Genomic DNA, 17,218 nt, shown 5'->3' on the forward strand with positions numbered 1-17,218 from the left:
TGATGGACACTTTAATCAGGCTTGGATGAGAAATTAATAGAATGGGCCACTGCTGAAAACGAAGAAGAGTGGCCTCTCTCCGTCTGTGGGAGGACTCTAATAGCTCGACCGAGCTTACTGCACAAGCACTCCAGGGTCAGAGCTGAGAGAGCTACGATGTAAATGGAGTAGTGCAGAGTACAGTTTATGTGACTCCTGTCAATTTAAATAGCTTTTTTAAGATTGCATGAAACATGTGGAGGCACATTATCTATTGGGAAATGATTTGTGTCTGTAGCTTTTTATGCAAGTCAGTGTGCAATAAAACAGCTTTTCTGTGTGTCTTTTCACACATTTCTTAAACGTGAAATGGCCACAGATTCAGGGGAGATTGAAATTTTCCCCGATTCAACACACAAATTGATTAGCAAGAAACCCATGAGGAGAGTGTGTTTGTGGGTCTGTGTATATTAGTGAATGAGGAGATGATGCTGGAAATAAATGTAAAATTGGATTTGGGAGAATCATGGAACCGATTTATCTGCAAATTAGACACATTTCTCACTAAATCCACGTGTAAAGACTCCTCAAGACACAATTATAGCATAGTTTGAAATGTACCTTAAGTAGATGATGTCACACAAGCTAATGTTGCATGTGTGACTATACTTAATATACTACTCCTAGATTCTGAGGTAAAAGAGGAAAAGACTCATCAATTAAGAATAATGTGATTAACAAATCATCTGCTAAACACAACTGCTGTTCCGCAACGACAAGAGTAGATCAACCTTCTTATCAAAGCAAGAGCAGCTGATAATTTAAACAGCCTCTTTAAAGTTGCAGATTAAGCCAAGCACAATGAGGCACCTACAAAACGCACACTTCTGTCCAGTGGCATAAAAAGCAGCAGCTGGGCACCCTGCGACAAATATAGGAAAGCCTGTAGGTAAACAGATGAATAAGCGGATTTAAGCTGCAAGACGACTTTAAACGATTGCTCTCTCAGGGAAACAGACTATTTTTGTCACATGCAGCACAGAGCTGCCCGGTGTGATTTCATAGTCCTGAGTCGACAGAGACCGATGCCGTGTCCCTTCCTCTCTTATCGGAGCTGCTGCAGCCCCACGAGGTCTGGCTGCAGGCCTGCAGAGACCTTCTTTCTTTTCACACACGTCACACACGTGCACACAAACACACACACCCACACACACTTACGCACTTTGTTGCATGCACTCTTGCTCTTGAACTTTACATAATTGTTCATGGAGTCTTGTAGGGATCTGCATATAATTAAAGGCACAGTCTACTTTTTTTACTCGTTAGATTTTTTTTTGCCAGGTGAGCAGCCTTCCATACAGGGAGGCATGTGTTTGAAGGTCGGTTGGTTCCACATGGATTGCAGTGAAGTCATCTGCAGAGATTCATGATCTTCACAAGTTCCTGATCTCAAATTTCTAAAAACTCAAATATATGGCATTCATGGCCATGTAGAGAAGAACAAAATCTGCATATTTGGAGATATAAATTGATAAATTACTTTAATAATTGTTAATCAAAATAGTGAATGTTCTGATCCACTACTTGATTAATCAACTAATCTTTCCTGCATTATCCAAGTTGCAACCTTTCTTTTTGTTGTGCTCTTCCATCTTGTAGCGTATTAAGGTGTCATGATGGGTTTTTTGGTGTTGAATTACACATTTATCATCAGGGGCTGCAGATTTTACTGTGAAGTTAAATGTTTTGGCTGCTTGTGTGTGTCATTTGTCTTTGTTCTTATAAAAAGAGTGCATTCTTCTGTAACAAACCTTCTGCACTTGTGTGAGCAAAATAAATCATTATGACATATTGTTCCTCCGTTGCTGCATGGTATCCCTCACTGGACTACAATTCAACCTATGAAAGATTTCTTCGTATCTATTTTATCTTTTCCATCTCTGCTGCTCAGCAAACATGTCCACCAGCTCCTGTCTGTTAATTCCCTCCTTAGTTCGCTGTGTCCTCTCCTTTTCTTGCTCCTGTTTGTTTTCGCTGTTTCCCCTGAGGGTTGGGAGGCGTATCACAGCGGATGAAAAACACAGCGCTGAGGAGCATGCCTCGAGTGTGTGTCGCTGATACTTTATTAAATCTTATCAGACTGCTGTCTCTCACTTGCCGACTACCCTCGCAGGTTTCAGTCCTGAGTCTGTCACTCAGCACTGAATCTTTAACCCCTGTGGCCAAAGCTGAGGGGGAGTTGTGAGTCTTGAGTGGTTTCTTATGCTGATTTAAACGCATATTCTATGATGTGCTGCATAATCAAGCTCTCTTTGTTAAATTCCTTATGACTTCCTTCATTTTATGCTGCTTGTATTTTGTTTTTTCTTTTCTATGTTCCTCCTTTTCTCTTTTTTTCTCTCTCCCTCAGTCATTCTTTAGCTTTTTCTTAGTTTCACCTCTCTTATGATTTCATATTCTCAATCTTGCACTCTTAGTTTCCTCATTCCTCTTCTGCATACTTTAAATTCCCAAACTCTCTCTTTCTCCCTCAGTGTTGTTGCGTGAGGAGGTGGTCCAGCTTCAGGAGGAGGTCCACCTGCTGAGGCAAATGAAGGACATGTTGAGCAAGGACCTGGAGGAGACCCAGGGAGGCTGCTCTGCCAATCTGCTCTCAGCCACCGAACTCCGAGTGCAGCTGGGTGACAAGGAGCAGGAGCTGGACCGTGCCAAGGAGGCCTTACAAGGTCAGGAGCCAACACCGGTGCCTTTTTGTCTCACCTAATCCCCCAGAGTCCTTTGTTTGAGGGAACAGCTACCTAAAATATACAGCAAATACAGCTGCTGTTCGTATGATGTGTTTTTACCCTAACCATATCCTGAAAAATATGTTTCCCTCATCTCCCAGGTTTTCTCCAAATAACTGGCTAACTTAAATATGTTATATTGAATTCTATACATTCTCGCAGTGATATGTTACATTTCTTACCCTTGATGTCAAAGATAGCAAACAATTAGAGGCAAATATGGCCATACGGTCTGCTTCCTTCAAATGAGTTGGCCAAAACACTAACACGATCAGAATCATTGTTTTGAAGCATCTTGTTCTAACTGAACTGACATAAGTTATTTTATTCATGTAATAAACATCATATTTTAACTAATTTAGGACTAACCTGTTTCTGTTGAACACATGCCTCATATTTTCTGAGCCAACAGTATTTGTGCATCATCCATCATTGTTATCTTACTCAAGCCAGTATTGCATGGCTGCTGGTAAAAAGAACACTAGAATAATTAAATGAAGCTCATTTTCCAATCTGTTACAATCCATTGCAAACCCACTTGTCTTCCTCCAGACTGACATTGCTTCCAGTTTCGACATTGAGTAGTGAAATACCAATAATAATAATAATAATAATAATAATAATACATTTATTTCATGGCATCTTACTCAAGGTCATCTTACAGCACAGATACGTAATAGAATATACAATAAGCAACAAAGCACCAGTAATAAAACATACAAAAAGCAACAGACCTCAACTCAACAATGAGTAAAAATCTGTATCATAGTAGTAAATAAGATGCATTGGCTTATGTGAACACATAAAGATCTTTGCTTCCAAGATAAATTAAATAAAGAATAATTCTCTGTCACACATTCATGTTTCATCATGCTATATGTACGCAGTTCAGGTGGTTCAGTACAAGTTCTTTACCTGCAGCAAACAAAAAGAAAGATTGTGGTCATAAAAAGATGAGGGCTGTGTCTTTAAAATCCATTTTAGGTTGAATCTGTTTTGTCATGTATGTGCCAAAGGTGTCAAACATTTGCACTTAAATGGAAAGTGTGCAATCTTTCAGAAGATCAGTTGTGTTAACATCTTATGTTTGATGACGGTAGACAAGAGATTATATATGTGCATGTGTTTCAACATTGGTGGGAAATGAGTATCGCCCCTGATGAGCAGCCAAGAAGACTCCAGGTTCATCTCATTTTAATTAATTTCCATCAATCATGCAATAGAAGCTTTGCTCTGAAATATTAATGTTGTATTGACGCAAACTGGAATGTAGCGTTCATTTTTTGTTTGAAAAAAAAAAATCGAACCATATTGAAACCCAGAGAGTAAAAACAGTCCATCCCACATCAAGGATGATTCATTGTACAAAATTAGGAGAGAAAACCTAAAAAGGCAACTGTGGATTTAGTTTAGTTTCGACAGTATTGCTTTGCATTGTTCTCTCCCCTGCTCTGAGTCTTAGGTGGTACACTGCAAGCTCGTAAGCTGTGTTGTGTAACTGCAGAAAAACAGGTTTGAATGTTGAGTGTAAAATATGAAGAGACTGAACCGTTGTCAGGAGGAATGCCTTCTGAATGACACATGCGTGCAGTTATGAAAAGTACAGGTTCCAGTCTTGTCTCTCTGTTGAGCACAAACTCTGAAAGGAGCGTTGTAATTATTATTGCTTGCAAAGAGCCCCACCAGTTGCATCATGGCTGTTGAGTTTTCTCTGAAAGTTTCTCTGAAAGCTTCCACATGCCAGCCAAAACAGTTAAATGAATGAATGAACACATGCTACTGTGCCAATTATCTTTTGGGTTGATTTCATTATTTTATCTAAAACAAAATTAAAAAAGCTGCAGCCCCTCGTTTAACAGAAGGCACAGTGCCACCTAGTGGCTCCCTTCTGCAATGGCAAAGCATTTTCTGATTCGCAGGCAGCCAACTCTCACTGACACATATTTGTTTGACAGTAAAATTGGCTGTTAATGATCCTTGATTTACACCTGTGTGCTGTTCAGTTTGTGAATGTGTTGTTCTGTGTGTTGCAGCTATGAAAGCTGATCGTAAGCGTCTAAAAGTGGAGAAGGCGGACTTGGTGAGTCAGATGCAGCAGCTGTACGCAACACTGGAGAGCAGAGAAGACCAGCTGAGAGAATTCATACGCAACTACGACCAACACCGAAAGGTAACAGCGGCCCTGCCCATTGATCAGCATTAGCTTATTGTAAATACAACTAGAAATGTCAGTGCACAAAAGCTCAAGACAGTGTCTCAATAACAGAGTTTTGCCACTAACAAATTCATTTGTTTTACTTTTTAGCTGTAAAATGTCTCCCAGTCTTTAGAGCATAAGCCAGATGTAAGCGCTTGATACATTATTTCATAACACACTATAATGTAGTTGTAGGCAGATGTAATTGTTCATGAAATTGCTATAACTCCTCCTGTGGTCGTCCATAAGTGGAGGCTGCTGCATAAACTGATAATGAATGAAATTATCGTAAAACACTATTGTATTAATATAAGGTATGTCTTTGTAGGAGAAGACAAATACTGTAGATTTATAAACACTTAAAAATGGCTTTACATCTGTGATTTGTTACTGTGGTTATTAAAATAATTTGTCTCCATAGTGTCATCATGTATCCACCTTTCTCTTTTTTTTAAATACAAGTTTTGAAATAGCTTATACCACAGAATGTAGCTCTGATATGCTTCTTGACTCAAATGTCGCGCTCCATTGATCGTTCAAAGGGAGCTTGGCGAGGATTAACCTTGTCTTTGTGTGTGTGTGTGTGTGTGTGTGTGTGTGTGTGTGTGTGTGTGTGTGTGTGTGTGTGTGTGTGTGTGTGTGATCTTCAGGAGAGTGAGGATGCAGTGAAAGCTCTGGCAAAGGAGAAGGACGTGCTGGAGAGGGAGAAGTGGGACCTGAGGAGGCAGACCAAAGAAGCCACAGAACAAGCCAACATCCTGCGTTCTCAAATGGACATGAAGGAGAACCGGGTCAAAGAGCTGGAGGCCGAGCTCACCATGGTGAGTCACCCTGCACATTAACACGGTCACAACTTTGTTGAATTAATAAGTCAAGCCCAAAAGTGTCACATTAGCATCATTATCTGGTGTTTATGGCGTAAATGCAAACAAGGTGTGGGCTTGCTGTGTTCCTATCAGTTCAAACACATGCAGTAAACTGCCATCCTCATCCCTTCCCTCTCTCAAAGCAGTATTTATTTCTCCAGGCTGAGGAAGAAATTCATGCCTTTTTTTTTCTTCTGTGTTGCCGTGTCGGTGCCTCGGAGGTACAGTTGTCAGTCTGTGTGTCATTAATTTCTCTCCTCCCTCGGCGAGTCGTAACCACCCACAGATCCTCACATCAAGCTGCATCACAGATCAGATTTGTTGGTACATCAGTGCAAGAGCTGCATCGCTGTCAAGCAACAAAGCCACAACATATATTTCTACCTTTCTTTTTTCTCCTCTTCTCTTTCTATTTAAAATCCTGTGGTTGCCAACTGTTTCCCTTACCACTAAGTGGTTGCCCACTATATGTTTTTTGTAAAGGCTTCCAGCAACACAATCCTGTGGAAAACATCAAACATGTACAGTTTTGGCGCAGACGTGGTCAGTTTTTAATGTGCTGTATTAGAATATTGCCTGCTGCTAACTTCAAAGGGTAGAGCTTCTGTTCTCCAATATTTTTATTGTTGTCAACAATCCCATGAAAAGACCAACACTAATACTGTGTGACTCCATTTCTCAACACTTTCCCATTTTCCCGCCGTGTTGTGGCCCTCAGCCTTTAAGCCAGTTTGTTCCTGCTTAAAACGTAAATCTTTATAAACAGGTAAAATATATATAGTATATATGTATAGTATAGTTTTTTAAGGTCGAAATTGTGTTCAACCATCAGTGTAAATGATGTATTTGAATGATGTATGTACCCATGTGCCTTCTTTTATTGTGCTTTCTTACCTCTTAATGTTTTAGCCCCTTGTATGGCATTTTTAGTTTGTTCTACTCCTGTACAGCACTTTGTGAACTTTGTCTGTGAAAATTGCGATATAAATAAACTTGACTTACTATTTGTTTGAAACTTCAGCAGAAGATTAATACACTATTGTTGCTCTGGTGAATATTTACAGCTACAGGATGGTGAATGATTGAATTGACAATAAACTACTGTGTAAATAATAGAGGAACATGTTGGCCAGTGCCACCGTCTGGTTTTTAATTGTTTTTTGGAAAACATTGGCGCTCTATAGCACAGAGGAATAAGATATTTAATACCAGTTGAATGTTGGTTTTGGTCTTTTCATGGGATTTGTTGAGAATAAGTAAACATAGAATACCACTGTCTTGCATTTAGCTATCAAGGTCCCACATTGAGTTGTGTATTGTTGCTATTGCTGTGTACATGTGTGTAGATGCAGCCATGCATGCATGCATACAGAGCTCATGTAAAGTTATGTACAAGACATTTCAAGGGTTTTACATAATGCATAACAGATATGAAAAAATAAAGACTAGGATAAACAAAACACAAACAAAAAGCATGGAAATTAATTTTAAATGAATTAAAAAGATTTACAAAATGTGTGTACCTGAGTGAGCAAGTTTGTTTTACTTTCAGGTCAGACTCAGTTTCTGTTTCTCTTGTGCCTCCCAGGCAAAGCAGTCTCTGGCCACCTTGACAAAGGATGTACCGAAGCGCCACTCGTTGGCCATGCCCACGGAGCCCGTGGTGAACGGCAGTCAGGAGTGGGTGATGCAGGCCGACCTGCCGCTCACTGCCGCCATCCGTCAGAGCCAGCAGACCCTCTACCACGGACACACCACGGACAGACAGGGTAAACTCTCTTCCTGCATCTGCTCTGCTCCTCAGTCTCGGTGCTGCTTGGTGTTGCTTTTACAGACTAAACATACTAACAGAGTTTTTCCTGGAGGTTTCTCATACTAACTGGGTATTTTTCAACAAACGTATGTGTGTGTGGCACATCCAGCTGTGGTCAGGATCAGCCCCTGCCACTCTCGCCAACCCTCAGTCATCTCCGACGCCTCTGCAGCCGATGGAGACCGCTCGTCCACGCCCAGCGACATCAACTCACCTCGTCATAGGACCCACTCCCTCTGCAATGTAAGAGCTGCCTGGCCTCCTCGACCAAGTAATCACACCTCCACACTTTTCTAAATGTACCTCCCGAATCTTCTTGTCTTCTCCTGTTTGTGTCTCTCTGTTCTGTCGGCCTGCTGGGTGTCAGCCTGCCTGCTTGGTGGTGGTGATGATGTTATTTTGCATTTAGTTCACTTTAAAAGCAATAGTTTGACATTTTTGAAAATATGCTTATTTGCTGGGTTGCTAAGGAAGAAGCTGCAGCCAATTAGCTGAGCATAAAGACAGGGAGGTACAGGGGTGTATGTGCTGGACTATTTCTTCGCTTGGACCAGGAACTTCCTGGAGTGAGGTAGGAAACCAGTCGAGCTTCCAAGACGTTTCTCTGTCGAGCCAAGAAATAGTTCGGCACTTAACCTGTGAACTGCATATTGTTTCCTCGACACTTTGTTTTTGTAAATATTTAATAAACAAGATATACTTTGTAAATCAGTGATCTTTAGCCAGACGTTGTCCAGGGGTGGCACCTGGACCCCTTGGTGCCACCCAAACAGAGTCACAAGGTGATAGTTGGCTTCTGGGTAAAGTTGAGGGATTGCAGAATGGGCCTACCAGATACATCAGACCAGAACCTCTGCAAGGTTTTACCTGGCTGTGTTTAGAGGCCCATTTTATCATAATTCATTCATAAAATAGGCTATTATAATAATAGCAGCATATGATTTATCAATATTATTTCACACTATATATAGTTTATTATTTTTGCATAGATTTTTACACTGAATTAGCAATGTAACAATAATGTACAGTTTATTATTGCCAAGAAGCCAGGCTGTAAATTTGAGTCTTAACACATTTTTACTAATTTTAGAAATGTGTCCCCCTTCTTTAAAACTGTGACCTAGTCTGGCCCCCTCATTAACAATGTCTTAACCTGCCCCTGATTTCAAGTGGCTGGGAGGCAAATTAGGACAGAGCCAGGCTAGCTGCTTCCCCCGTTTCCAGTCCAGTCTTTGTGCTAAGCTAAGCTAGCCAATCTTAGTCTCAAGAAAGTGAATAGGCATATTTCCCCAAATGCTGAATTACAGCTCTAACTCAGCTGTACGAGATGACAAACCCAAGCTTCCTGTCTCATCTGCTCTGTTCAGTCCATGGAGGATCTGGAGGACCAGAAGCGTAAGAAGAAGAAGGAGAAGATGACTCTGGGATCGCTGTCGCGGGTGTTCGCTCGAGGCAAGCAACGCAAGTCACTGGACCCCGGCCTGTTTGATGGTACAGCCACCCCTGATTATTATATAGAGGAGGATGCTGACTGGTGATAGTGAGTGTGTGAGCCTGCGTGTGAGTGCTAAATGTGTGTGGATATTCACCTGGCTTTAACTGTGTGTAAAGAGTGTTTTGTGTGTGGGTTTGTCTGGAGGGGGTACATTTTAAAAGAAATGCCTAAAAGAGACTGCTATCCCCATAAATGTACAGTATATTACCTTTAAATTGTATGTTTGTAAATTAGATATATATTTATAGATGTACATGTATGCATATGTATATATGTTTACATGCATATAAATATATACATGGGTTTATTATTATGTGTAGACATGTTTATGCTGTATTATCTTCCAAATGTCTTAGTGTTTTATGTTTTTTTTATAACTGGAGACTTGAAGGACTGCTGTTCATATGTAAATAGGAGTTATTGTGAAGCTAGTGTATTTACTATAAATGTCATTTGGCTTTTGTTACTTTACAGTTGCTTTTATCATGCTTTGCAACATTGATTTCAAAGTTCCTTCTTATTCCCAATCTTACTTGGCCCATTTCCTATTATGAAAGAGAAGATATCATCGGATTGGCTTTAAAAGAAATTGATCTTTTGGAGTTTCATTGGCCAAAATTCTGTTGTTTTAAATTGCTTGTTGGAATGGAAAGTAGTACTTTGTTTCAGAGGTATTGCTGGTACAGGATTGCCATCATGTTCATTTTATAAATGCTGGCTCATGTATAAACATATCACAATGTGGGCAGCAGGGAGTTTTTTTTCATGAAGTTTTCTCATCCATTTATGTTCAATACCATACTATCAGTTTCAATAACTAACGACTGGCTAACAAGAGTTTGAAAGACTATCTTCCTTAAAGTATAATTGCACGGCCGTGAAAACACAAACAAAATGTTAACAGTGATGCATAGTCACACACCTCTCATCTGCTGTCGAAACCATGTGCAAGTGCCAAAGGTGAAACGCTCATCTCTTGAAAGTCTGCGTCTCATTCTGTCACTGTTAGCACTAGCCTCGTAACATTGTTCATGTCTGAGTCATTTCTTACTGAGAGCTATCTAACGTGCCAATATGAGACATAGGAATGCACATTAAAGACCTGCATGATCCCTCTTCGCTGCTTTGATTAGATGTCCATTCATTGCCAATCAAATTAATATTCTCCATAATCCTGTGTTGCTCCTGTGTTACCTTTTCCCTTTACCAAGTTATCTTCCTTGCATTATGAATGCACGGACCCTTTTTTTTTGTAGTTTGTTTTTGTTTTGCTTTGTGTAGAATCCCTCCTCATTTCTTGGAAATGTGGCTCTAATAATTCTATGTTAAATGCTTTGTAATTTAGGAGATGTTGCATAAAAGAGTAAATCTATTGAAGTATTTTATTTAAAAAGAATAAATACAAAGAAGAGGTAACATATTTATCTGTGCAGCTGTTGCAGCCAGATTGTTGAGGAGGTTTTAACATTTTCAAAAATGAATTATAATTGAAATGAAATCTTATTTTAAAAATAAAACTAGTAACTGAATACATCCTATGTGGCAGTTTTCTGTTCCATGAGTAATCTTGTTATTGTGTCCCAGTCTAACGTGTCTATCCCTCTCCTCCTGCCATTTCTAATGGCAACTCTCTCCTGCCAGTGAGTAACTCCTCATCTGTGATTACCAGCTGTCTGTTTCTGCACTCTGGGGATTATTCATATCACTCAGGTCCATTGGAAAAAAATTCAAGTTTGTGTCGTTTTCTTATGGAAACTCTTTTGAAAAAGAGATGGTGGACTTTGCATGCAACGTTTTTGTCAGCATGTGGAGACGACTCAGGTAAACACGCAGCGTTCATCCTGGATTTTTTTGTTCAGTATGAATCAGTGTTTTCCTGCATGATGTTTTATGAATAATCCCTGTGTCTCTTATACATTATCCTACTGGTCTTTAGTCCTGTCATAATCATCAGATAGTCGCTGAAGGATTTTAACAACTTTACTAAACACAGTACTGTAGTTTTAGAACTCACTGGACGACTACACTCTCCTGAAATAAAGAAATGGATTGTATTTATTTATTTTAATAATCCAGGGAAACAATTTATATACACAATACAGTCCATCCAATGACAAACAGGATGTGTAGCTACAAGGAATTGTTTGGCTCCACCTAGTGGCCATTTGGTGCAATTTCAATTACTTTTTTGACACAATTTCACTTGTTGATATACAAGATTATATAGAGATTCTGTGTATTTCTAATCTGAATGCCCTCTGATTTTGATGTTAACCTTTCTCCAGATGATTCACTTTTGTTGATTTCCATATCCCTCTGACCCTGAACCCCTCCTGCATGCTACACCATAACTTCTCCTGACCAATCCAGACTCTGACAGCCTCACACAGCAGAGCTTGTCTGACGGCGAGGAGCAGCTGGACCGCCTCCAGCAGGCGGAGCTCACTCGAAACACATGCATGTCGCTATGGAGGGCAGGTGCAGTCCAGGCCTGGCTGGAGGTTGTCATGGGAATGCCCATGTATATCCGAGCCTGCTCTGAAAACGTCAAAAGTGGCAAGGTACACCTTTGGCATCAGTGGTTGTTGTGCTTCAGAGTGGAGCTGCTCTCGTTTGATTAATAACTGGATGTCTGTTCTTTAGGTCCTGCTAGGCCTGACAGATGAGGATTTGGAGCTGGGTCTAGGTGTCAGTAATCCCATTCATCACAGGAAACTGAGACTGGCCATTGAGGATTACAGGAGAGCTGAAGGGGACCAAGGGTGAGCAGCAGCGAACAAAACGCTGAGGTTTAATATTGGTTATTAGTTGTGGAAGAGTAGAGTAAGTACATTTAATACTCAATAACTGTAATAAGTACACATTTGAGATATGTGCCCTTCAGTGTTTGTCTTTCCTTTCTACTTTCTACTTCTACTCGACTACAATCCAGAGGATACTATTTGTTCCATTACATTTATTCCACATTCCACACATTCAACTTTCAGTGGTGTATTTTCACTGTGTTTCTACTCTAGAAAGATCTAAAAACTTCAACCACTGCTGATCGGTGTTGTCTAATCATCTTCCAGACTATCGAAGGCGTCGGCGATGGACCATCACTGGGTTGCAACATCGTGGCTGAGTGACGTGGGGTTGCCTCAGTACTCGCAGACCTTCCAGGCTCATCTAGTGGACGGGCGAGTGCTGAACTCTCTAAGCCGCAGAGACCTGGAGAGATTCCTCAACATCAGCGACCAGTTCCACCAGACCAGTCTGCTCCTGGCGATACAGCTCCTGCAGATACATAGTTTCGATAAAGAGGTCAGATTAAAGATCAACATTTATATGAGACTAGATGAAAAGGAAGTGATAGCCGTTTCTCAACCACTGCATGAAGTTTAACTTGACTACACTCACAAAACTGGATTTGATTTCCATTATTATCCACCGTAGCTTGAGCAGGCCATCATCCTTCCCTAACCTCTCTCTGTATTTTCATTGGTCCCTGCCACATAAGTGCTTCTGCAGTTATCTGTGTGTTGTGTTTTTTTGCAGGCCCTTCAGGCACTGCGGGCAAAATGTGAGCACCAAGACCGGGACCCCATTGTTTGGACATGTCACAGAGTAATGAAGTGGATCAGAGACATAGACCTCAAGGTGGGTGGAAGGTCAGTGACGGTATTCCCATTTACTCGGGAGATATAAAGGGCAGACTGCAACCAGATACTACTTACTAGTTTCTAGGAGTCCTTCAATAATTGGGGCGGATGTGGTTCAGAGCTAGTTGTCCTTCAATCACAAGGTCGGCGGTTCAATCTCCGGCTCCTCCTGTCCGCATGTCTCAGCAACCTTGTGTGAGACACTGAACCCCAAGATGCTCCTGGGATGCTTTACAGCAGCTCACTGCTCCTAAATTCCATGTACATACAAATTCAATTAAGTTCAAATAAAGCCTCGACCACTGCTGAAAGAAAACAGACATAGTTGTAATAGTTTACCTTTTTATTATTTGAACGTGCTTGTTTTTGGTGGAATTGTGGCATTAGAAACTAAAACACCACCATGATTGTGGTTCACCTTTAATTATTGTGAAATTTGACTGTACCAATATGACTTTTGACAGGACTGTAGAGAAAGTCTGAAGTCTGCATCTGTGTTCTCACCAGGAGTTTGCGGACAATCTTCAGGGTAAAGGGATTCATGGAGCTGTGATGGCTCTGGATCCGTCTTTTGACACAGATGCCATGGCCAAAGCTCTGGGAATCCCCAGCAACAAGCACATGCTGCATCGGCACCTGTACGAAGAGACTAAATCTCTCGCCGTCCCTCACAGGTAGATTTAAAAACCCTCAACTCTTGTGGCATACTTTCATATTCTATCCTGCAAAAGTAATTTTGTTCTACAATATTAAACATCTTTGCCAGTTATTTTGTTGCCTTTGGAATTCAATTTGATTATCTAAGGTTCAATTTAAACCATCATGCACATACATTAATAAGTCTATTCCTTGTATTCCCAGCAGTGCAGAGCAGAGCAGTGAAGTTATCGGTTCCTCTTCGCCGGTGGCTGTGAACCGCTTTGCAGAGGAGAGGCTGTCGATGAGAAGATCAGGGAAGGTATCATTCCATTTCATTCTCTTATGAACATACACATTCTTTTATCTAACATCACCAGACTTACAGCAGTTCATTTGTGAAATGTTTCTGTTTACCAAAAGTCATATATTTATCTTCTTTGCAGTCTAGAGTCTAAGACATGGTTTGATTGAGGCCGAGTAGCTTTGTTGTACACACGTGTGGTGGTTCTGCATTTTTCTCAGCTGCAATTTCCTGACAGATGACACATGCATGAAGAAGGACAGCATATTTTATTTCATGACTATTTTCTTGACAACTAGTTGCCATTTATTCTGCATAACAAAACTATTACACAGCTCAAGATTGTAATTAAAGTCATCTCTCTTTTTTGAGAGAAAGTAGCTTCCTTAATGCTTTGGTAGGTAACATTCGAGAAACCAGCACAAGAACGCTAGATAAGAAAAATTACCCAACCAAAAAACTCAAAACTGGCAGCCCAGTGTTGCCATCTCTTTTCCAATGGAAGTAGCTGGTGGCGCTAGCTTGAAAAGTCGCAAAATCTGGTGAGAAAGTAGCCAAGTCGGCAACACTGATAGCTCGTCCCTTCAGGCCTATAAAAAACAAATGATAACATGCATTGCCCACGCTAGCTATGCAATGTATTTCTTTGTGTCAAGAGATGTTGACTTGGGACATGACGCAGGGAGCAATCATTCAAAAGTGTAAAATAGTGAGAGAACGTTTAGTTTGCTGGAAGTTTTATCTGTTTAATTGGTTGTTGCAACATGTGACAGTTTGGAAATAATAATAAAAAAGTCTAAGTCTTGTGAAATAGGTGTATATTAAACATTACATGGTGACACTCAAAAGAATTTATAGGAAAATGCAACTAAAACTATTTGTTCATCTACAGTAATGAGTTGTCCTGCAAATTGGGGCTTTTTATTGGACAGTTTTACTTCATTGTCAGATGGTAATATTTGAACACAGTAGTCATTTAAGATATAGAAAAAAAGCTATTATTTTGACAAAGAAAGTCTACATTCCATTTCATGCCTTTTTTTGTGTTCAATTCCAGAGTCCGCTGAGGTTACACGCCAACAGCCACTGTGTGGAGCGAGGTCTGGGCTTCCACGGCAGCTGCGGTTCTCTGCCCAGAGAGGCCCGAGTTCAGGCCGTTCCCCGGGCCAAAGGCAGCCCGATGCACACCTACAAGAGTGTTGAAATCACCAATGTCTGAACCGGCCTCCGCCATCCAGATCGTTCATGTTGTTGCTATTGTTTACATTGTTATTGTATTATAGTTGTTTGCTACTGAGAGTGACCTACACTCAGCATTGATTGACTTTTAAGAGTAAGTTATCTTCAAGGGGGTGTACCACTTGATATGATATTTATCATGATCATGTTTTGGCCAATATTAGAATAACTCTGAACAGAAAAAACAATAATTTTTGACCCGGAGGTGCTGTTGTAAATATAATAAAGAGGGAAATGAGTTTATGGACGTAGTCAATTTTGGTTTATTCTGACTAAACGCCGAAATTACTTTAATATTATGAGTTTACAAGGCTTAAGAATAACCTGCAAAATAACTGAACACAGTGTTGTTCTCCTTTGATGCCTTATATGAAATAGGTCTCACAGCACCGTTGTTTACTGCTCTACTCTTTTGACTATTTCTAACATTACAGTAAATTAATGATTATGCTTGAGTTATAGGAAAAAAGTCATTTTAACATGCTTTCACTGTAAAGATACATATCTGCTGTCCGGTCAGCAGCTGTACATATATGAGTGAGATGTTGTTTAATTGTCATTACAACATTAAAAGATATTTCATTTGGACATGTGGGGGAGCTAAAAATGGCAAAAAGTTAAACTTCTATGATTCTAGCACCCAGGATCATCTTTACTATGAATTCAGTCATTTTGAAAACTGGTAAAAATCCATCTTCTCATTAGTGTTATACATAATATAGTAATTTAATTATAGCACTGAAATTGTTTTGGTTTTCATTTGAATGTGAAATATTCTTTTTAACAAATCGCATCTAGGTTACATGTAGATAAAACATACAGCTGAATGTTGGGTTTGAAAGTGCTGATGTGTAAACATTCAAGCAAATTATCTGCACATGTTTATACTGTTACTTATATTATGAGGTCAGTGGAGAGAATGTACTGGCATTTTTGTACAGTTTATTCATGTTTTATAACACACAGTGGTTTAAAGTTTTTTCCTGAGCATGAAAACACACATTAAATGTCACAGGGCCACACTGTGTGAGCTGAACGCCTGAGGCCAATACAAATAGTAGAAAACAGGTTTGTCTGTCACAATCTGGGCATCTCCTTCAGTTACCAAGAGCAAAGTTGTTTCAGCGGGAAAATTAGACTAGTTCAAACGTGTATGAAACCAGAAGGGAAGGACTCTGGTTTATGCTTTTAACACCCGTGTTAATACAACTGTTTACTGTCGTTCTTCACCCTGCTGTCAGAGCTTTTCATGTACGCCATCATTAAAGGTGACATTTTTGTCAACTCACATACAGTTTAGCCCTGTTATTTGTATTGTTCAAGACAAATGCATTCACATCTCTTTTAAAACATTATCCATGATATTATCCTATGTATGAAGATTTTGTTATACTATATATTGAAAATGTGGTCAGAATTTTCCAAAGTGTCACATTAGCTTGTTGATTAGTTTTTTATATTGTGTTTTTTTCATTAAATAATACTGCAACACAATTCCTGTTTGCATTTCATCCCAATTAGTTTGAAGCAGAGTAGGAGGGGGTTAAGTTTGGTAATGAGGGGAGAGCGCTGCTCTGCACTCAAACCAGTAACCACTACTTCATCTACCAAGGAAGATTGTGTGACACAATCTAAAGCTCCAACATAGATACTGAATGGACCCTATAGTAAGATTGCTTTTGTCAGCTGTATATCTTTGATGGTTGTGATGATATAAATAATGAGTTGTATACTTCAGGCCACATGTGTGGTTATTTTAGCCTTAGTGATATTTAAACACGAATCATTAGAGGTGAACATATTAATAGTTTAAGACAGTTTTCATACAAAAGTTCCAAATAAGACCTGGATTCTGCATTCCTTTGTTTTATATGATAGAAAGCTGAATACTTTTTTGGAGTGGAAAAAACAACCAACCCTCCTGGGTTCTGTTACCGGTTTTTATAGACTAAACATATTAATGTAGAAAATAAATGGCAGACTAATCGATAGTGGCATTATAATCATTACAGCCACAATCATAATAATATGTATTTCCTTTAGAGTTATTCTGAATAAATAATATTTTGTTAAAGCAATTTAGGAATTCTGTACGTCTCCATTCATGCCAACTACGTTCACCATGTGTTATTGTATTATATTATTCAATTTCAATGAATTTAATAATCTGTTTCCGCATGTGTCCACCTTTCTTATATCACTAAATTGTCCCCAGCGGAAGTAACCATAGCGGCACTAGGACCACGCGGAAAACCAGGGACA

The 17,218-nt window shown here is 39.8% G+C and overlaps 1 protein-coding gene across 1 annotated transcript in view; it reads left to right on the forward strand.

The window, feature by feature from the left end:
• kaznb (kazrin, periplakin interacting protein b) overlaps nucleotides 1-14,936 on the forward strand; it is a gene marked incomplete at both ends in the record, with an annotated part of 100,600 nt that extends 85,664 nt beyond the window's left edge. The window contains 13 exons of the mRNA XM_079217791.1: nucleotides 2,514-2,705; nucleotides 4,799-4,935; nucleotides 5,613-5,783; nucleotides 7,417-7,597; nucleotides 7,751-7,884; nucleotides 9,009-9,132; nucleotides 11,507-11,697; nucleotides 11,780-11,898; nucleotides 12,208-12,439; nucleotides 12,674-12,775; nucleotides 13,285-13,451; nucleotides 13,639-13,735; nucleotides 14,775-14,936. Coding sequence (XP_079073917.1) covers nucleotides 2,514-2,705; nucleotides 4,799-4,935; nucleotides 5,613-5,783; nucleotides 7,417-7,597; nucleotides 7,751-7,884; nucleotides 9,009-9,132; nucleotides 11,507-11,697; nucleotides 11,780-11,898; nucleotides 12,208-12,439; nucleotides 12,674-12,775; nucleotides 13,285-13,451; nucleotides 13,639-13,735; nucleotides 14,775-14,936 — 2,009 coding nt within the window. The remainder of the gene's footprint in view (nucleotides 1-2,513; nucleotides 2,706-4,798; nucleotides 4,936-5,612; nucleotides 5,784-7,416; nucleotides 7,598-7,750; nucleotides 7,885-9,008; nucleotides 9,133-11,506; nucleotides 11,698-11,779; nucleotides 11,899-12,207; nucleotides 12,440-12,673; nucleotides 12,776-13,284; nucleotides 13,452-13,638; nucleotides 13,736-14,774) is intronic.
• Nucleotides 14,937-17,218: the final 2,282 nt, after the last annotated feature.

The sequence above is a fragment of the Taurulus bubalis genome (assembly GCF_910589615.1).
Source record: "Taurulus bubalis genome assembly, chromosome: 5".
NCBI lineage: Eukaryota > Metazoa > Chordata > Actinopteri > Perciformes > Cottidae > Taurulus > Taurulus bubalis.